We start from the raw sequence: 19,802 nt of genomic DNA, 5'->3' as shown, positions 1-19,802 counted from the left end.
GTGTGATTGACTTGGAGTTACATTGTGTTGTTTAAGTGTTCCCTTTATTTTTTTGAGCAGTGTATATAGAAAATAAAAAATAATGTGTGTCCTCCTTTTTCATTCTTCTTGACCCAATGTGCTCTAGTTCTGTTTGTACTCATAGGGTCATGCTGTTTGGAAACATCCACCTCTGAAACAGACAAAGGTACATCATGTACAGTATATGGACTTAGCATTCATACTCCTGTCCTGCCAAATGCCTATCTGGTAACAATATCTGACTAATATCTGGAACAACCACAAGAACACCCCCACACACACACACAAACTGTAGCTACTGTAGTGGTTTCATAGTGTCTGTGACTTCCTCTATCTTCCTTGTTGTGTTCATCTGAGTCAGACACAGATAGACTGAACTCTACACATCTCTCTTCTCTAATGTTGTTTGCACTCATAGTCTCTTCTCTAATGTTGTTTGCACTCATAGAGTCTCTGCTCTAATGTTGTTAGTACTCATAGAGTCTCTTCTCTAATGTTGTTTGCGCTCATAGAGCCTCTGCTCTAGTGTTGCTGTACTCATAGAGTCCGGATGTTTGAAAACATCCACCTCTGTAACAGAGAAAGATACATATATGGACATAGCATTCATAGTCCTTTGCTGTCGTATATGTCTAATATCTGGTAACAGTGACAAGAACATCCGGAAACAAACTATTCTGTACTGTTAGTAGCCTAAGAGGAGCTATGGTTACTTAATTAATAAATATGCAAATTTCTCATCATTCAAATTAGAGACATTTGGTAGAAAATTTTCCACTATTCCACTTTTAGACACCAACTGGATGTCAAAATGTACTTTCTATAAGCTACAGTATCTAGAATATCTCAAAACTAACTGAAAACAAGTTACAAGAGGAAAACAATTCAGGGTCATTTATAACTGTAATCTGATCGTCCCTATGCCCTCACTCCTATGAGGTAGCAGTCCTTTTAATCTGATGAGATTGTGTTATGTAACACCTACACTGCCCTACAAAGCAAAAGAGCTCATAAAGTGAAACTAAGAAAAATGACTTCAAAGTTTTTGTTTATTGTCCAGACAAATGAATTGTAGGCAGATCATGGGAGATATGGTTATCTGTTGTCTTACTATGAGGTAATTTTTTATTCATATTGGCTCTCACCTCTGACATGACCTTTGTCCCTGGACGGCAGTTACTGCCTTCTTGCTTGGTACACCCACTGGAATACGTTTCCATGACGATTGTTTTTGACACAAACTTGTGTTAATATGTTTATTTGTATGTGCGGCGGCAGGGTAGCCTAGTGGTTAGAGTGTTGGAATAGTAACCGGAAGGTTGCAAGTTCAAATCCCCGCGCTGACAAGGTACAAATCTGGCATTAACCCACTAGGCTGTCATTGAAAATAAGAATTTGTTCTTAACTGACTTGCCTAGTTAAATAAAGGTAAAAATAAAATGTGTCAGTGTCATATAGTTTGACACTTGTATCAGCAAAGAACAATAAATAATACCAAGGTCAACTGTGCAGCACAAAGCTCAGTGACACCAAGGTAAAATGCAGTTACTGCCTTCTTGCAGTTACTACAAACATGACCCCCCCATTTTCTCCATACCACAACACAATGAAGGCGGGATATTTGTCCAAATGATAAAGCATGTATTTAATGTATGAAAAAAAGTAAATAACATTTTTTTTTTGACCGAATGCAGTTCCTGCTTTTTTGCTTGGCAGGGCAGTACAGGTTGTTGCAGTTGCACGCCTTGAAGCTCCTCCCCTAACGGAACCAGCTACCACCAGCCAATCACATCAACACTACTGAAAATCTTAGTAGGCTAGCTACGCATTTAAAAGTCAACATAAGGACGGACTACTCATAGCCACAAATCCAGAGGCTACGCACTTAGCTATGGACGTTTGATTGATAAACGCTCTGCCCTTCATCATTCTACCTGTTTGATGTTGGAAAGGAGAACACGAGCGAGTCCTTTCTAATGATATATAATCTATTATAATTGGTTTACGTCTTGGAGGTTATTTTAAACTACAGTACATCATTTCCAAAGCCAGTCCTCGCATAGTGCAAAGATGCAACTTCCACTTACATTCATTCTGTTTTTCAATTTAAGTTGGGGTCTTCCAATTGGTATGTTTTTCCATTGCTTACTTTTTTCATTCCCATTGCCATGTACAATTTGTTCATTTTACGCACAACATTCTACACCTTTGTGTTATGAATCTTAGGCTACTAATAACAAACAAAATTAGATTTGTTGATGTGTTTTGTTGCAGACACGGTCATTCTGTTCCAGCGGTCGGGAGTGGTCGGCGAGATGGAGACCGTCGAGCAGGTGTTGGTCAACGGAGCACCTCTCTCCGGCAGCGGGAAATACGTCAGTGGCATTCTCCGTGCTGTATTGATGGGCAACTACGAGTCTTTTCAGCAGGCGTTCGAGATCGAAGAAAATGTCACCAACACCATGACAAGTAGGCCTAATGCATGCCTGAACCTACTGCAACACACTAATAAGTACACAAACACACAGTTGCCACCGTAAAATGTGTTCTATATTGGATTTTCGGTGGATATTCTTGATTTAAAAAAAATATCAACAAATATCAACAAACAAAAGAGGAATAGTCACATGCAAACAAGCATACATTCAAACTATGTACATTGCCAGGAATCCTAAACAAACAAATCATATTCATTAATAATACCACAAGTTTGAATTGCCTTTTTGTTTTTCATTTTAGTTCAAGTTAATTTATAAAGTGAAAAAAGTTAGGTTTTGAATTAGACCATTTGCATTTGTGAATATGCAATTTACCTAGTATTATTAGCAGTTAAATTCAATATACTACATCTTTATCTATGTCAGAATTTCTGAAATAAATCATTATATCAAAACCATTAAATACTACAACCGGTCCCTTTTTCTTCTTAACAAAATTCTGTATGTCAATTCCAAAAAATTAGACTATAAATACAGGCACAAAACAAATGCAAAATGGTCTCCTTCTCCATTCCACAGAAATTTAATTTATAGTCAGTGAATCTTTCCAAAACATGTTTCACAGGATAAATACTATGTAACATTTTAAATGAAACATCCTTTACCTTGTTACAATATTTGTTAGCAATTTTCCATGCTTTCCCCCATTGTATATCACCATAGATATCTGACCAAAATAATCTTGCTGAGGGAATTGTAGTATCACAAACAATTCTTCCTAATCTGTTTATTACTACATTTATCTTTGATGTTAATATTGCCAATTAATATATTTTCATGTAAATCTATGTTACTTACATCAACCTCAGATGAATTTAAAAGAGATACAACCCCCAATTTTACAGAGCTAGTACAACCACTATATAAAGTTTGGACTGCTTTAAAAAAAAGTCACCAAACCCCCCAAAACGTATTGCTTTGAACATAAACTCATGTTCTACAGTGTCAAAAGCTTGATAAAAATCAACAAACATAAGAAAACTATCATCAATGATGAGGTCATTATAGTCAATCATATCTAAGATCAACCTGATGTTATTACTAATGTGTCGACCATGCATAAAACCACATTGTTCTTCATCAAGTATATGATGCAAGCCTTGTTTCAACCTCTTAGCAAATACAAGGGCAAATAATTTCTCATTATTCAACAGGCTAATTGGGTCTCCCGTTGTCTATATAAAGACTATCCTTATTAGTTTTGGGAATCAAAGTAATTACACCTTGCTTTAACGAAGCCGGTAAATCCCCCTTTTCTATTGATTCTTGGAACATAGCAAGAATGAAAGGAATCAATTTATCATTGAATGCTTTAAACTATTTTTTTAAAATAAAAAGCTGATTAAACCATCATTTCCAGGGGACCTATTGTCCTTAAGACTGTATTTGTATTAAAAGCCTTATCTCAATTTCAGATAACTCATCACAAAAATCCCTGAAATCATTATCTATCATCTTAGCAATGTTTGGTATATTGTCTAAGAAAAGATCCATATTGGAAGTTGCCGGTGCTGATGTATACAGATTCTGATAAAACTGGGCAACATGCTGAGTGATTTCTTTTGGATTTTCATTGGGAGTATTATTAATCATTAATTTACATATGGAAGTCTTTTCGCCTGCCCTTTTTCTAAATTAAAGAAATATTTTGTAACTTTCTCTCCCTATTCCATCCATTTTTGTCTTTATCTTACAAACGCTCCCCGGGCCTTCTCGTAGATACAGTCTAACTGCATTTGAAATGATGATAGCTCCAGTAATTCCTGATTAGGTAGTTAAGTTTTTTTTAGTATAATCCATTATTCCCTTTATGATGTCATTCTTTCTCTCTCTTGGCACAAGCAATTTCTTTCCCCATTGAAATAGCCAAATGCCTTAAATCAAATTTCATTAGCTCCCAGTAACTTCCAAATGTATTCATAACACAGGCACAATTCTAGTATTTATCAATAATTCCTGCTACTTCCTTCTTAAATACTTAATTCTCTAGTAAAGTCTTGTTCATTTCCCAGTAACTTTGACTGTTTTGTTGTTGACAAACCATGCATATTTATCTTGAGATCCCTATTGAGATCCCTTTGTGGTCTGTTAAAATCGATGGTTCAATCGAGACTATCAACCTTTACAGCCATATCTTCAGATATCAGCCAGAAATCAATACAGGATTGTATAGATAAATCTTTGGTACTCCATGTAAACATAATCTTATCTGGGTTTCTTATGTCTCCAAATATCTGGAACACCTAACCTTAGACATATATATTCCTTATCTCACAAACAGAATTGCTATCCTTAGGAGGCCATCTATCTAGATTATCATGTAATACTGTATTAAAATCTCCACCCCGATGGAAATGTAGTAAGTAAATAAATAAATACAAAATAAAATACAGTTACTTGACTTGTTATTGGAAGCATAAGTATTTACAACAATGAATTGAATGCGGTTGACATCTACCAATAGTATAATCCATCTCCCTGTATTATCTGCCTTATGACTCAATATATGACCCTTAAAGTTGCCTTTTAAAATATACGCAGGTTGTTCTTCATTAAATAGTAATTTTCCTTTGCACTTTTCCATGTCATATCCCTCATTGTCCTGGAGATAAATCTCATGAACACTGGTCGTGGTGGCTGGTTGTTTTCCCTATCTCTCAGCCTACCTAGGCGGTGCACTACATCCAGAGAACCTGCAACAACATTTCGCTCATCCTCTGGGACTATTGCCCCTGCAAATGTCTTTCACTCTTGCTTTTGATGTTATCGTCAGATTTTTCTGCTATTCCATAAATTCGAAGATTCCATCCCCGACGATACCGGTCATTCTCGGGAGTTTCTTCTGCTTTGCAACCTGAATTTTCAATGTTGCGTTCTGCTGCTTCCGAGTTTTTACTTCCTCAGCATTGAAATCAATCGCTTTCTTCAGGTTAACGATACTGATGGTGTTCTTTTTCACCAAATCCATGATGTCATCTGCGCTCTCTCTGATTTTTAGCTGTGAGGCTGCGGACGATGTTCTCCTGTAGCTTGCTCATTGATGGTTCACTTCTCAGCTTCTTTGGAAGTTGCTCCTTGGTTGGGGTATTCATTCGCCCCCTATTTTTACACTGCAAGCATATGAGTGAGTTTCAACAATGCCTCTTTTCTCCCTGGCAGTTTCAACATCCATTATCTCACCAACAGTTTGGTCATGTCCTGATTCCACGCTACTAGCTATGAAGACGTTAGCAGGCTAACTAAACTACACACGCTGAAACTTTTCGATGGCTAACTTGTTCGTTGGAAATCGTCAAATATAATTCAATGGTTTGATCAATTACAAAATATTCTGAAGTTCTCGCGTCAATATTGAATCAACTAACTATGACAATTATATATTCTGAATCGAGGGAGGATGGACAAATACACAGCTTTTTTGTTGTCATAATGCTGTGTTTTTTGGGGGGGAAGGGGTTTCGGTCTGCAATAATAGGGGGTGGTGGTGTGTAAGAGCTATTGAAGATTGAAAGGAATAAATATCTAAATAGAGTGATAGAAAAGGACACAAATCATATTCATTAATAATACCACAAGTTTGAATTGCCTTTTTGTTTTTCATTTTAGTTCAAGTTAATTTATAAAGTGAAAAAAGTTAGGTTTTGAATTAGACCATTTGCATTTGTGAATATGCAATTTACCTAGTATTATTAGCAGTTAAATTCAATATACTACATCTTTATCTATGTCAGAATTTCTGAAATAAATCATTATATCAAAACCATTAAATACTACAACCGGTCCCTTTTTCTTCTTAACAAAATTCTGTATGTCAATTCCAAAAAATTAGACTATAAATACAGGCACAAAACAAATGCAAAATGGTCTCCTTCTCCATTCCACAGAAATTTAATTTATAGTCAGTGAATCTTTCCAAAACATGTTTCACAGGATAAATACTATGTAACATTTTAAATGAAACATCCTTTACCTTGTTACAATATTTGTTAGCAATTTTCCATGCTTTCCCCCATTGTATATCACCATAGATATCTGACCAAAATAATCTTGCTGAGGGAATTGTAGTATCACAAACAATTCTTCCTAATCTGTTTATTACTACATTTATCTTTGATGTTAATATTGCCAATTAATATATTTTCATGTAAATCTATGTTACTTACATCAACCTCAGAGGAATTTAAAAGAGATACAACCCCCAATTTTACAGAGCTAGTACAACCACTATATAAAGTTTGGACTGCTTTAAAAAAAAGTCACCAAACCCCCCAAAACGTATTGCTTTGAACATAAACTCATGTTCTACAGTGTCAAAAGCTTGATAAAAATCAACAAACATAAGAAAACTATCATCAATGATGAGGTCATTATAGTCAATCATATCTAAGATCAACCTGATGTTATTACTAATGTGTCGACCATGCATAAAACCACATTGTTCTTCATCAAGTATATGATGCAAGCCTTGTTTCAACCTCTTAGCAAATACAAGGGCAAATAATTTCTCATTATTCAACAGGCTAATTGGGTCTCCCGTTGTCTATATAAAGACTATCCTTATTAGTTTTGGGAATCAAAGTAATTACACCTTGCTTTAACGAAGCCGGTAAATCCCCCTTTTCTATTGATTCTTGGAACATAGCAAGAATGAAAGGAATCAATTTATCATTGAATGCTTTAAACTATTTTTTTTAAATAAAAAGCTGATTAAACCATCATTTCCAGGGGACCTATTGTCCTTAAGACTGTATTTGTATTAAAAGCCTTATCTCAATTTCAGATAACTCATCACAAAAATCCCTGAAATCATTATCTATCATCTTAGCAATGTTTGGTATATTGTCTAAGAAAAGATCCATATTGGAAGTTGCCGGTGCTGATGTATACAGATTCTGATAAAACTGGGCAACATGCTGAGTGATTTCTTTTGGATTTTCATTGGGAGTATTATTAATCATTAATTTACATATGGAAGTCTTTTCGCCTGCCCTTTTTCTAAATTAAAGAAATATTTTGTAACTTTCTCTCCCTATTCCATCCATTTTTGTCTTTATCTTACAAACGCTCCCCGGGCCTTCTCGTAGATACAGTCTAACTGCATTTGAAATGATGATAGCTCCAGTAATTCCTGATTAGGTAGTTAAGTTTTTTTTAGTATAATCCATTATTCCCTTTATGATGTCATTCTTTCTCTCTCTTGGCACAAGCAATTTCTTTCCCCATTGAAATAGCCAAATGCCTTAAATCAAATTTCATTAGCTCCCAGTAACTTCCAAATGTATTCATAACACAGGCACAATTCTAGTATTTATCAATAATTCCTGCTACTTCCTTCTTAAATACTTAATTCTCTAGTAAAGTCTTGTTCATTTCCCAGTAACTTTGACTGTTTTGTTGTTGACAAACCATGCATATTTATCTTGAGATCCCTATTGAGATCCCTTTGTGGTCTGTTAAAATCGATGGTTCAATCGAGACTATCAACCTTTACAGCCATATCTTCAGATATCAGCCAGAAATCAATACAGGATTGTATAGATAAATCTTTGGTACTCCATGTAAACATAATCTTATCTGGGTTTCTTATGTCTCCAAATATCTGGAACACCTAACCTTAGACATATATATTCCTTATCTCACAAACAGAATTGCTATCCTTAGGAGGCCATCTATCTAGATTATCATGTAATACTGTATTAAAATCTCCACCCCGATGGAAATGTAGTAAGTAAATAAATAAATACAAAATAAAATACAGTTACTTGACTTGTTATTGGAAGCATAAGTATTTACAACAATGAATTGAATGCGGTTGACATCTACCAATAGTATAATCCATCTCCCTGTATTATCTGCCTTATGACTCAATATATGACCCTTAAAGTTGCCTTTTAAAATATACGCAGGTTGTTCTTCATTAAATAGTAATTTTCCTTTGCACTTTTCCATGTCATATCCCTCATTGTCCTGGAGATAAATCTCATGAACACTGGTCGTGGTGGCTGGTTGTTTTCCCTATCTCTCAGCCTACCTAGGCGGTGCACTACATCCAGAGAACCTGCAACAACATTTCGCTCATCCTCTGGGACTATTGCCCCTGCAAATGTCTTTCACTCTTGCTTTTGATGTTATCGTCAGATTTTTCTGCTATTCCATAAATTCGAAGATTCCATCTCCGACGATACCGGTCATTCTCGGGAGTTTCTTCTGCTTTGCAACCTGAATTTTCAATGTTGCGTTCTGCTGCTTCCGAGTTTTTACTTCCTCAGCATTGAAATCAATCGCTTTCTTCAGGTTAACGATACTGATGGTGTTCTTTTTCACCAAATCCATGATGTCATCTGCGCTCTCTCTGATTTTTAGCTGTGAGGCTGCGGACGATGTTCTCCTGTAGCTTGCTCATTGATGGTTCACTTCTCAGCTTCTTTGGAAGTTGCTCCTTGGTTGGGGTATTCATTCGCCCCCTATTTTTACACTGCAAGCATATGAGTGAGTTTCAACAATGCCTCTTTTCTCCCTGGCAGTTTCAACATCCATTATCTCACCAACAGTTTGGTCATGTCCTGATTCCACGCTACTAGCTATGAAGACGTTAGCAGGCTAACTAAACTACACACGCTGAAACTTTTCGATGGCTAACTTGTTCGTTGGAAATCGTCAAATATAATTCAATGGTTTGATCAATTACAAAATATTCTGAAGTTCTCGCGTCAATATTGAATCAACTAACTATGACAATTATATATTCTGAATCGAGGGAGGATGGACAAATACACAGCTTTTTTGTTGTCATAATGCTGTGTTTTTTGGGGGGGAAGGGGTTTCGGTCTGCAATAATAGGGGGTGGTGGTGTGTAAGAGCTATTGAAGATTGAAAGGAATAAATATCTAAATTAAAAATAAATACATCAACAGTGGATGTTTGTCCGTCCTCCCCTGGCTCAGAATATATAATTGTTATAGTTATGTACGAGCGATTTGAAATCCTAAATCTATTTTTAAGTGTGGATTGTTCTCCATCCACCATCTTCATAGTCATGGCTTGCTTGGTTCAATAGCTATTGACGAGGTTACTAAATATTCACTGAATATCCAGTATAAAACAAAATTTACCTCTGTACAGGTGCCTTGCTCAAGGGCACAATGGCAGTTACCTGAGATAGGGCAGGACAAATCTACCTCCTTGACTGACAAGGAATACAATCAGATATATATTCTGTATAAAGGATACATTCATCCTTAACCATTCCTTTCCCTTTTTCCTTCAATGACCAGAAAATCCTACTTACCAGTACCTGCGTGTGCGTGAATGCAAACTGAATGGATTTCGAGTGGTGCATTCGACCGACCAGCTCCTTGTCAACGGGAATGACTTCCTGACTTTGGACCAATCCACAGACACCTGGACAGCTGAGGTACCACAGGCCCTCTCACTCAAACAGCTTTGGGACTGGGACACTGAGTTCACGAGGAGGGAGAAGATGCAACTCCATGAGAGCTGTACCGAACTGATGAAGGAACTCAGACATTCCGAGCCCACCACCAATAGAGGTAAGTGTACGGGAGGAGGCCTACTTGGTGCCACTGCTTTAGTGTACACTGAAAGAGCATTGTATAGATTAGAAGGCAAGTGTGTATGCATGCGTGCATCTGTTTTATGTACAGCGTGTGTGTATGTCAAGCTTGTGTCGGGTTTAATAAAAGGTGTAACAACACTGGCAGACTACACGCCACAAGATCAACAGAATGTTCCCATTCTTTGGTCACTTGTTTTAACTAGTTATGAAGTACAGTAGGTCATGCAGGTGAATCCAGTGAATTCCTGTTGTATGTTTCAACAGGAACGTCCCTGCTGACTGTCCTGGCTCCACTGTTTGCATGCCTGACCTTTGTTGTCATGGTTATTGCAAGCTTCCTCATCTCTAAACAACGAGGTGAGTGACATTATATTTTGTATGCACCAGTACTGTATGTCAAATACATTTTCCCCCTCTTGGATATTAAACTTCATCCTATTCTAAACTCAGCAAAAAAAAGAAACATCTCTTTTTCAGGACCCTGTCTTTTTAAAGATAATTAGGAAACATCCAAATAACTTCACAGATCTTCATTGTAAACAGTTCAAACACTGTTTCCCCTGCTTGTTCAATGAACTATAAACAATTAATGAACATGCACCTGTGGAACTGTCGTTAAGACACTAACAGCTTACAGGTAGGCAAGTAAGGTCACAGTTATGAAAACTTAGGACACTATAGAGGCCTTTCTACTTACTCTGAAAAACACCAAAAGAAAGATGCCCAGGGCCCCTGCCCATCTGCGTGAACGTGCTTTAGGCATGCTGCAAATAGGCATGAGGACTGCAGATGTGACCAGGTCAATAAATTGCAATGTCCGTACTGTGAGACGCCTAAGACAGCGCTACAGGGAGACAGAACGGACAGCTGATCGTCCTCGCAGTGGCAGACCATGTGTAACAACACTTGCACAGGATCGGTACAACCGAACATCACACCTGCGGAACAGGTACAGGATGGCAACAACAACTGCCCGAGTTACACCAGGAATGCACAATCCCTCCATCAGTGCTCAGACTGTCTGCAATAGGCTGAGAGAGGCTGGACTGAGGGCTTGTAGGCCTGTTGTAAGGCAGATCCTCACCAGACATCACCGGCAACAATGTTGCCTTTGGGCACAAACCTACCGTAGCTGGACCAGACAGGACTAGCAAAAAGTGCTCTTCACTGACGAGTCACAGTTTTGTCTCACCAGGGGTGATGGTCGGATTCGCGTTTTTCGTCGAAGGAATGAGCGTTACACCGAGGCCTGTACTCTGGGGCGGGATCGATTTGGTGGAGGGTCCGTCTTGGTGTCACAGCGTCAGCGGACTGAGCTTGTTGTCATTGCAGGCAATCTCAACGCTGTGCGTTACAGGGAAGACATCCTCCTCCCTCATGTGGTACCCTTCCTGCAGGCTTACCCTGACAGGACCCTTCAGCATGACAATGCCACCAGCCATACTGCTCGTTCTGTGCATGATTTCCTGCAAGACAGGAATGTCAGTGTTCTGCCATGGCCAGCAAAGAGCCCGGATCTCAATCCCATTGAGCACGTCTGGGACCTGTTGGATTGACGGGTGAGGGCTAAGGCCATTCCCCCCAGAAATGTTAGGGAACTTGCAGGTGCCTTGGTGGAAGAGTGGGGTAACATCTCACAGCAAGAACTGGCAAATCTGGTGCAGTCCATGAGGAGGAGATGCACGGCAGTACTTAATGCAGCTGGTGGCCACACCAGATACTGACTTACTTTTGATTTGGACCCTCCCCCTCTGTTCAGGGGCATGTTATTCCATTTATGTTAGTCACATGTCTGTGGAACTTGTTCAGTTTATGTCTCAGTAAATATTTGTATGGCCAATTGTTAAGTTTGCTGAAAATAAACGCAGTTGACAGTGAGGGGACGTTTCTTTTTTTGCTGAGTTTATGTCATACTGGTTGTTCTCTTGCTGCCCAGTCTGGGATATTTACTGAATGGCTTTCATGATCTCTATTTAAATGACACATTTAAATCAGTGTGTCAGCTATGTAGAATGCAATGCTATCTTTAGAAGCTCTATATACAATTCTATATTTTCCTTTTGCGTCTTAATTCCTAACGTTATTGTGTAATTCTGAACGTTATATTCCCAATGACCATATGTAGCTAGTCTACAACAGAGCCAACAGAATGTTTTGTTTCTCTTCCTTCAGATCCCAGAGTTTCCAGACACCCTGGAGGTAAAATATTTTTACTTCCATCTCATTGTCCCCCATCGGTTTCTTGGTTAACAGGAGTATAGAACATTCAATATTAACAGATGGTTTAGTATGTTGACTGGGAACTGCTGTCTCCTAAACCACACCTTGTAAACAGGACTGGGCACATTGTCCTTATCTTCTGATGCTACTGGCTTTCTGTGTGCTTCTCTCAGTGGTGTGTATGTTTGTCTTTCACAGGTAGTTCCCTTTTTGTCAAATGTGTGACTCCTAGGGCCGAGGGTAGTATTCAGGATCACAGGGTTTGGTGTCAATGCTTATGTTGACTGTGATTTATATAGATTCCATGCTTCCTGGACATTCCTACATTTAGAAAGCTGCTGTTCAAACATGTTGAACAACATTGTGAACAGTTGTTTTGGTAAATACTGATTGTGTCCCAGTTGTAGGTCTGTCACTTGTGCCTTTAACACGAGTGATGTATATTTGCATGTACTCTATGTACATTGCACAACAGACTTAGTCTGATTGACACGAAACTCGAAGTCCTCCTGACTTCCAAGATGGCGTAGCAGTCAGACGTCTTTGTCTTGTCTCGTCCCATGTGTATATATCTTTTTCTTCATGTTCTTTTTAATATTTTTCCGAAACCTCAACTTCAAAATACTCTCTTGCAACCCGCCTCACCCAATGTGGTGTGGATCTGTTTTTTTTTTTCCTAAAGTATTTCTATTTACTCCCAAACTGGAATACCTCAACTGAAGCTAACTAGCTACCAGCTATCAGTCAGCTAACCACTGCTAGCGGTCATCAGCTAACCTTTAGCTCGGAAAGCTCTCGCCAGTTTGTACAACGCGTTTCAAACCAGAGCATATCGGACCTATTTTTCCCTCCATATCCCTGAATTCCTACCACAAACTCTGAACCTTTTCATCTGGATCATCACAGCTAGCTAACCGCAACCCGGTTTTACTACTCCTGGCTAATGTTTCCGTCCTGGAGCTAGCACCAACTAGCCTGGGGCTAGCCCATGCTAGACCCATCTCCCGGCTCACTCCTGGGCTACAATATCCGGACTCCTTCTACTACCGGTACAGGGCACGGAACCCCGCCGATCCTCAACGATTGGAATACCGACATAATCTGCCCGAGGATTCCAACTGGCTCCTCAGGCGCGATGTCCGCTGAAGGACCATTCTGCTAGGCCTGCTAGCTACCTAGAGCTACTTGGAACCCCTGGTCTGTTAACTGCTTGCTTGCTAACCTGGTCTGCTAGCTGATAGCTTGTTTAGCCCCGGCCTACTAACTGTTAGCGTGTTAGCATCGGCCTGCTAACTGTCTGAGTCGCCGTGTCCCCAGTCAACCCAACCACTCATTGGACCCATATGTTCACTTGGCTACGCATGCCTCTCTCCAATATTAATATACCTCGTTCATTACTGTCCTAGTTAGTGATTACTGTCTTATTTCACTGTAGAGCCTCTAGCCCTGCTCAATATAGCCTTTTGTTAATCACCCTGTCATCTCAGATTTTCAAAATATGCTTTACAGCCAACGCTAGACAAGCATTTGTGTAAGTTTATCATAGCCTAGCATAGCATTATGCCTTGCTAGCAGCAGGCAAACTTGTCACGGAAATCAGAAAAGCAATCAAATTAAATAGTTTACCTTTGATGAACTTCGGATGTTTTCACTCACGAGAAATTTTTTCCAAAAATATTATTTTTGTAGGTGAAATAGCTCCGTTTGTTCTTCACGTTTGGCTGAGAAATTGCCCGGAAATTGCGGTCACCACAACGCCGAAAAATATTCCATATTAGCTCCATAATATCGACAGAAACATGGCAAACGTTGTTTAGAATCCATCCTCAAGGTGTTTTTCTAATATCTATTCAATAATATATCCGTCGGGACAATTCCTTTTTCTCTAGGACCGATTGGAGTAATGGCTACCTCTGCACTTCACGCGAGAATCTCTCTCGGAGCCACCATGTGACCACTTACGCAATGTGCCCCCATACTGGTATTCTTCAACAGAAATGCGTAAAACTATGTCACAATGCTGTAGACACCTTGGGGAATACGTAGAAAGCGTAAGCTCGTTGATGGTAAATTCACAGCCATATAGGGAGTCATTGGAATGCAGCGCTTTCAAAACCTGGGGCACTTCTGGATTGGATTTTTCTCAGGCTGTCGCCTGCAACATCAGTTCTGTTATACTCACAGACAACGGGAACGTTTTTTTTTCCAAAAATGTAAATACTGCCCCCTAACACCAAGAGGTTAAACATCTTTAGAGACCATATCTCTCTCATCATTACTCAATGCCTAGGTTTACCTCCAATGTACTCACATCCTACCTCACCTTTGTCTGTACACTATGCCTTGAATCTATGCTATTGTGCCCAGAAACCTGCTCCTTTTACTCTCTGTTCCGAACGTGCTAGACAGCCAGTTCGAATAGCATTTAGCCGTACCCTTATCCTTCTTCTCCTCTGTTCCTCTGGTGATGTAGAGGTTAATCCAGGTCCTGCAGTGCCTAGCTCCACTCCCACTCCCCAGGTGCTCTCATTTGTTGACTTCTGTAACCGTAAAAGCCTTGGATGTTAACATTAGAAGCCTACTCCCTACGTTTGTTTTACTCACTGCTTTAGCACACTCTGCCAACCCGGATGTCTTAGCTGTGTCTGAATCCTGGCTTAGGAAAACCACCAAAAACCCTGAAATCTCCATTGCGAACTATAACATTTTCCGCCACGATAGAACTGCCAAAGGGTGCTGTGTTGCAATCTACAGCAAAGATAGCCTGCAGAGTTCTGTATTACTATCCAAGTCTGTACCCAAACAATTCAAGCTTCTACTTCTAAAAATTCTCCTTTCCAAAAAACAAGTCTCTCACTTGCCGCTTGCTATAGACCCCCCCTGTGCCCCCAGCTGTGCCCTCGATACTCTTTGTGAATTGATTGCCCCACATCTATCTTCTGAGCTCGTGCTACTAGGTGACCTAAACTGGGACATGCTTAACACCTCGGCCATCCAACAATCCAAGCTTGACACAAATTATCAATGATCCTACCAGGTACAACTCCAAATCCGTAAACACGGGCACCCTCATAGATGTCATCCTAATTAACTCGCACTCCAAATACACCTCTGCTGTTTTCAATCAAGATCTCAGCGATCACTGCCTCATTGCCTGCATCCGTAATGGGTCTGCGGTCAAACGTCCATCCCTCATCACTGTCAAACGCTCCCTAAAACACTTCAGCAAGCAGGCCTTTCTAATGAACCTGGCCTGGATATCCTGAAATGACATTGACCTCATCCTGGCTGATAGATGATGCCTGGCTATTCTTTAAAAGTGCCTTCCTCACCATCTTAAATAAGCATGCCCCATTCAAAAAATGTATAACTGGGAATAGATATAGTCCTTGATTCACTCCAAACCTGTCTGCCCTTGACCAGCACAAAAACATCCTGTGAAGTTCTGCATTAGCATCGAATAGCCCCCGTGATATGCAACTTTTCAGGGAAGTTAGGAACAAATATACACAGGCAGTTAGGAAAGTTAAGGCTAGTTTTTTTCATTCAGAAATGTGCATCCTGTAGTACTAACTCAAAAAAGTTCTGGGATACTGTAAAGTCCATGGAGAATAAGAGCACCTCCTCCCAGCTGCCTACTGCTCTGAGGCTAGGAAACACTGTTACCACCGATAAATCCACTATAATTGAGAATTTCAATAAGCATTTCTCTATGGCTGGCCATGCTTTCCACCTGGCTACCCCTACCCCGGTCAACTGCCCCGCACCCTCCACAGCAATCCTCTAAAGCCCCCACCATTTCTCCTTCACCCAAATCCATATAACTGATGTTCTGAAAGAGCTGCAAAATCTGGACCCCTACAAATCAGCCAGGCTAGACAATCTGGACCCTCTCTTTCTAAAATGATCTGCCGAAATTGTTGCAACCCCTGTTACTAGCCTGTTCAACCTCTCTTTTGTATCGTCTGAGATTCCCAAAGATTGGAACGCTGCCGCGGTCATCCCCCTCTTCAAAAGGGGTGACACTCTAGACCCAAACTGCTACAGACCTATATCTATCCTACCCTGTCTTTCTAAGGTCTTCGAAAGCCAAGTTAACAAACAGATTACCGACCATTTCGAATCCCACCGTACCTTCTCCGCTATGCAATCTGTTTTCAGAGCTGGTCATGGGTGCACCTCAGCCACGCTCAAGGTTCTAAACGACATCATAACCGCCATCGATAAGAGACATTACTGTGCAGCCTTATTCATCGACCTGGCCAAGGCTTTCGACTCTGTCAATCACCACATTCTTATTGGCAGAAAGCCTTGGTTTCTCAAGTGATTGCCTCGCCTGGTTTACCGACTACTTCTCAGACAGAGTTCAGTGTGTCAAATCGGAGAGTTAGACTGTAAACTCTCCTTCCAGACTCACATTAAGCATCTCCAATCCAAAATTCAATCTAGAATCGGCTTCCTATATTGCAACAAAGCCTCCTTCACTCACGCCGCAAACTTACCCTAGTAAAACTGACTATCCTACCGATCCTCGACTTCGGCGATGTCATCAACAAAATAGCTTCAAATACTCTACTCAACAAACTGGATGCAGGCTATCACAGTGCCATCCGTTTTGTCCCCAAAGCCCCATACACTACCCACCATTGCGACCTGTATGCTCTCGTTGGTTGGCCCTCGCTTCATATTCGTACCTAAACCCACTGGCTCCAGGTCATTTATAAGTCTTTGCTAAGTAAAGCCCCGCCTTATCTCAGCTCACTGGTCACCATAGCAGCACCCACTCGTAGCACGCGCTCCAGCAGGTATATCTCACTGGTCACCCCCAAAGCCAATTCCTCCTTTGGTCGTCTTTGCTTCCAGTTCTCTGCTACCAATAACTGGAACAAACTGCAAAAATCTCTGAAGCTGGAGACTCATATCTCCCTCACTAACTTTAAGCGCCAGCTGTCAGAGCAGCTCACAGATCACTGCACCTGTACATAGCCCATCTGTAAACAGCCCATCTATCGACCTACCTCATCCCCATACTGTATTTATTTATCTTGCTCCTTTGCACCCCAGTATCTCTACTTGCACATTCTTATTCTGCACATCTACCATTTCAGTTTCTAATTGCTATATTGTAATTACTTTCCCACCATGGCCTATTTATTGCCTTAACTCACCTCATTTGCACTCACTGTATATAAACTTTTAGTTTTCTTTTGTTCTACTGTATTATTGGCCATGTTTTGTTTATTCCATGTGTAACTCTGTGTTGTTGTATGTGTCGAATTGCTATGCTTTATTTTGGCCAGGTCGCAGTTGCAAATGAGAACGTGTTCTCAACTAGCCTACCTGTGTCACGTTCTGACCTTAGTTCCTTTGTTTTGTCTTTTGTTTTAGTATGGTCAGGGTGTGAGTTGGGTGGGTTGTCTATGTTAGTTTTTCTATATTTTTCTATTTCTGTGTTTGGCCTGATATGGTTCTCAATCAGAGGCACCTGTCAATCGTTGTCCCTGATTGAGAACCATATTTAGGTAGCCTGTTTTCCTTTGTGTTTTGTGGGTGGTTGTTTTCAGTCTTTGTGTGTCTGCACCAGATAGAACTGTTTCGGTTTTCACTTCATTGTTTTGTATTTTGAAGTGTTCAGTTTCATTAAAAAAGATGAACACTTACCACGCTGCGCTTTGGTCCTCTCCTTCTTTCACCGACGACAACCGTTACAACCTGGTTAAATAAAGGTGAAATAATACAATTAAAATAAAAACTTGAGGCTGTTTGATGTTTTCGGGACAATGCGCCGATAATGAAGTGGGCTGTGCTTTTACCTGGTTGGCTCGCCGCTGTCTTTCTCACTCAAATACTCAGGTGTACAGCCCCCGGCCGCCACAGATCCAAACAACAAGAGGTCTTAATCCCCCCCAGGGGGGGAAAAAATGTTTGAGAGAGCCAATCAAAGCTCGATCAATTGCTGGGTGAAAATTGCACCAGCAAAGGGACTCCTGTCCAGACCAGTAGGTCATAGTGCTCCCTCGATGTGTACCACATGAGTGGCGTCAGCCAGGCTACAACAGACTTGCAATTGATGCCTAAAGTAGTGACATCATAGGAATGGCCAAATAGTCCGCTTTAGAAGAACCATCCGCTTTAGAAGAACCATAATGCAGAATAATCGACACTCCACCAAGAGGGAGAAAATGAAGGACTCTTGAACCCCACACTGCTGTAGCGCTGTGTGGTTAACTCATCTGCATGTCTCCTACCACATGTCTGGTGTTTGTTCTTGTCTTACTGTTGTCTCATCTCTCAAGTGTTTACGGTGTTTGGCGTAGTGTCTGCTGAGGTAAACATCAGGAGTTAGCTGTGTGTGTATGTTTCAGGTGTGTTTTACATCTTCCTAAATTGTGTTTTCTTTTTCCTCCCTGCAGGTGTACTTGGCTCCATTGTCCACTACTATCAGAATGTCACAGAAACACAATCAGGAAAAGACTACCAGGCCCTCTAAAACTCAACCCACCTCCGCTCATCCACCTCTGATGACTGCTCTGTGAAGGGAGTTGTACGAGATCTTCAGTTTCTTGGCAATTTCTCACATGGAATAGCCTTCATTTCTCAGAACAAGAATAAAGTGACGAGTTTCAGAAGAAAGGTCTTTGTTTCTGGCCATTTTTGAGCCTGTAATCGAACCCAAAAATGCTGACGCTCCAGATACTCAACTAGTCTAAAGAAGGCCAGTTCTATTGCGTCTTTAATAAGCACAACAGTTTTCAGCTGTGCTAACATAATTGCAAAAGGGTTTTCTAATGATAAATTAGCCTTTTAAAATTATGAACTTTGATTAGCTAACACAACGTGCCATTGGAACACAGGAGTGATGGTTGCTGATAATGGTCCTCTGTGCGCCTATGTAGATATTCCATTAAAAAATTATCAATTTCCAGCTCCAATAGTCATTTACAACATTAAGAATGTCTACACTGCATTTCTGATCAATTTGATGTTATTTTAAGGGACAAAAAAAAAGCAAATTTATCAAAAACAAGGATATTTCTTAAGTGGCCCCAAACTTTTGTACCCTTGTCCGTCCAACTCTCTGGTCCCCCTTTCTCCCTGGGCCTTCTTCCAACAGGCCACATTCCTATAGACCCAGGAGGATTGTAGCCTACCAAATATTTATAATATGACAGGAACTGTGACATTCCAATTTGTATAACTTACTGTTGTGTGTGTGACTTGAACTCTTGAAGTAGTTCCTAGTTAACCACAAGAAAAGAATATGAAGACAGTTTTATGCACTTTATAATTGTGTATTTCCTCACCTTTGTATTTCCTCACTTATCTACCGGTGCCTATGCCTTTCAGGCTTAGCTTTTCAGCCTATGTCAAAACAGACAGAGGCTGAAACACACAGACACACACTCTGTGTGTTCACGCTCGATAGCTAAAAACTACTGTAACTGGGCCTCCCGGGTGGCGCAGTGGTTAAGGGCGCTGTACTGCAG

At 40.2% G+C, this 19,802-nt stretch overlaps 1 protein-coding gene across 1 annotated transcript; it reads left to right on the top strand.

Annotated features, from left to right (window-relative positions):
- Nucleotides 1-1,842: 1,842 nt before the first annotated feature.
- On the top strand, nucleotides 1,843-18,948 carry si:dkeyp-13a3.10. The gene is made up of 6 exons (XM_021613103.2): nucleotides 1,843-2,149; nucleotides 2,296-2,490; nucleotides 9,794-10,069; nucleotides 10,360-10,452; nucleotides 12,268-12,294; nucleotides 18,729-18,948. The coding sequence occupies exons 1-6, from the start codon at nucleotides 2,092-2,094 to the stop codon at nucleotides 18,803-18,805; spliced, it is 726 nt and encodes a 241-aa protein (XP_021468778.2). The 5' UTR covers nucleotides 1,843-2,091; the 3' UTR covers nucleotides 18,806-18,948.
- Nucleotides 18,949-19,802: the final 854 nt, after the last annotated feature.

Source organism: Oncorhynchus mykiss, chromosome 8 (assembly GCF_013265735.2).
Source record: "Oncorhynchus mykiss isolate Arlee chromosome 8, USDA_OmykA_1.1, whole genome shotgun sequence".
NCBI lineage: Eukaryota > Metazoa > Chordata > Actinopteri > Salmoniformes > Salmonidae > Oncorhynchus > Oncorhynchus mykiss.
This window is presented reverse-complemented; position numbering and strand designations above follow the sequence as displayed.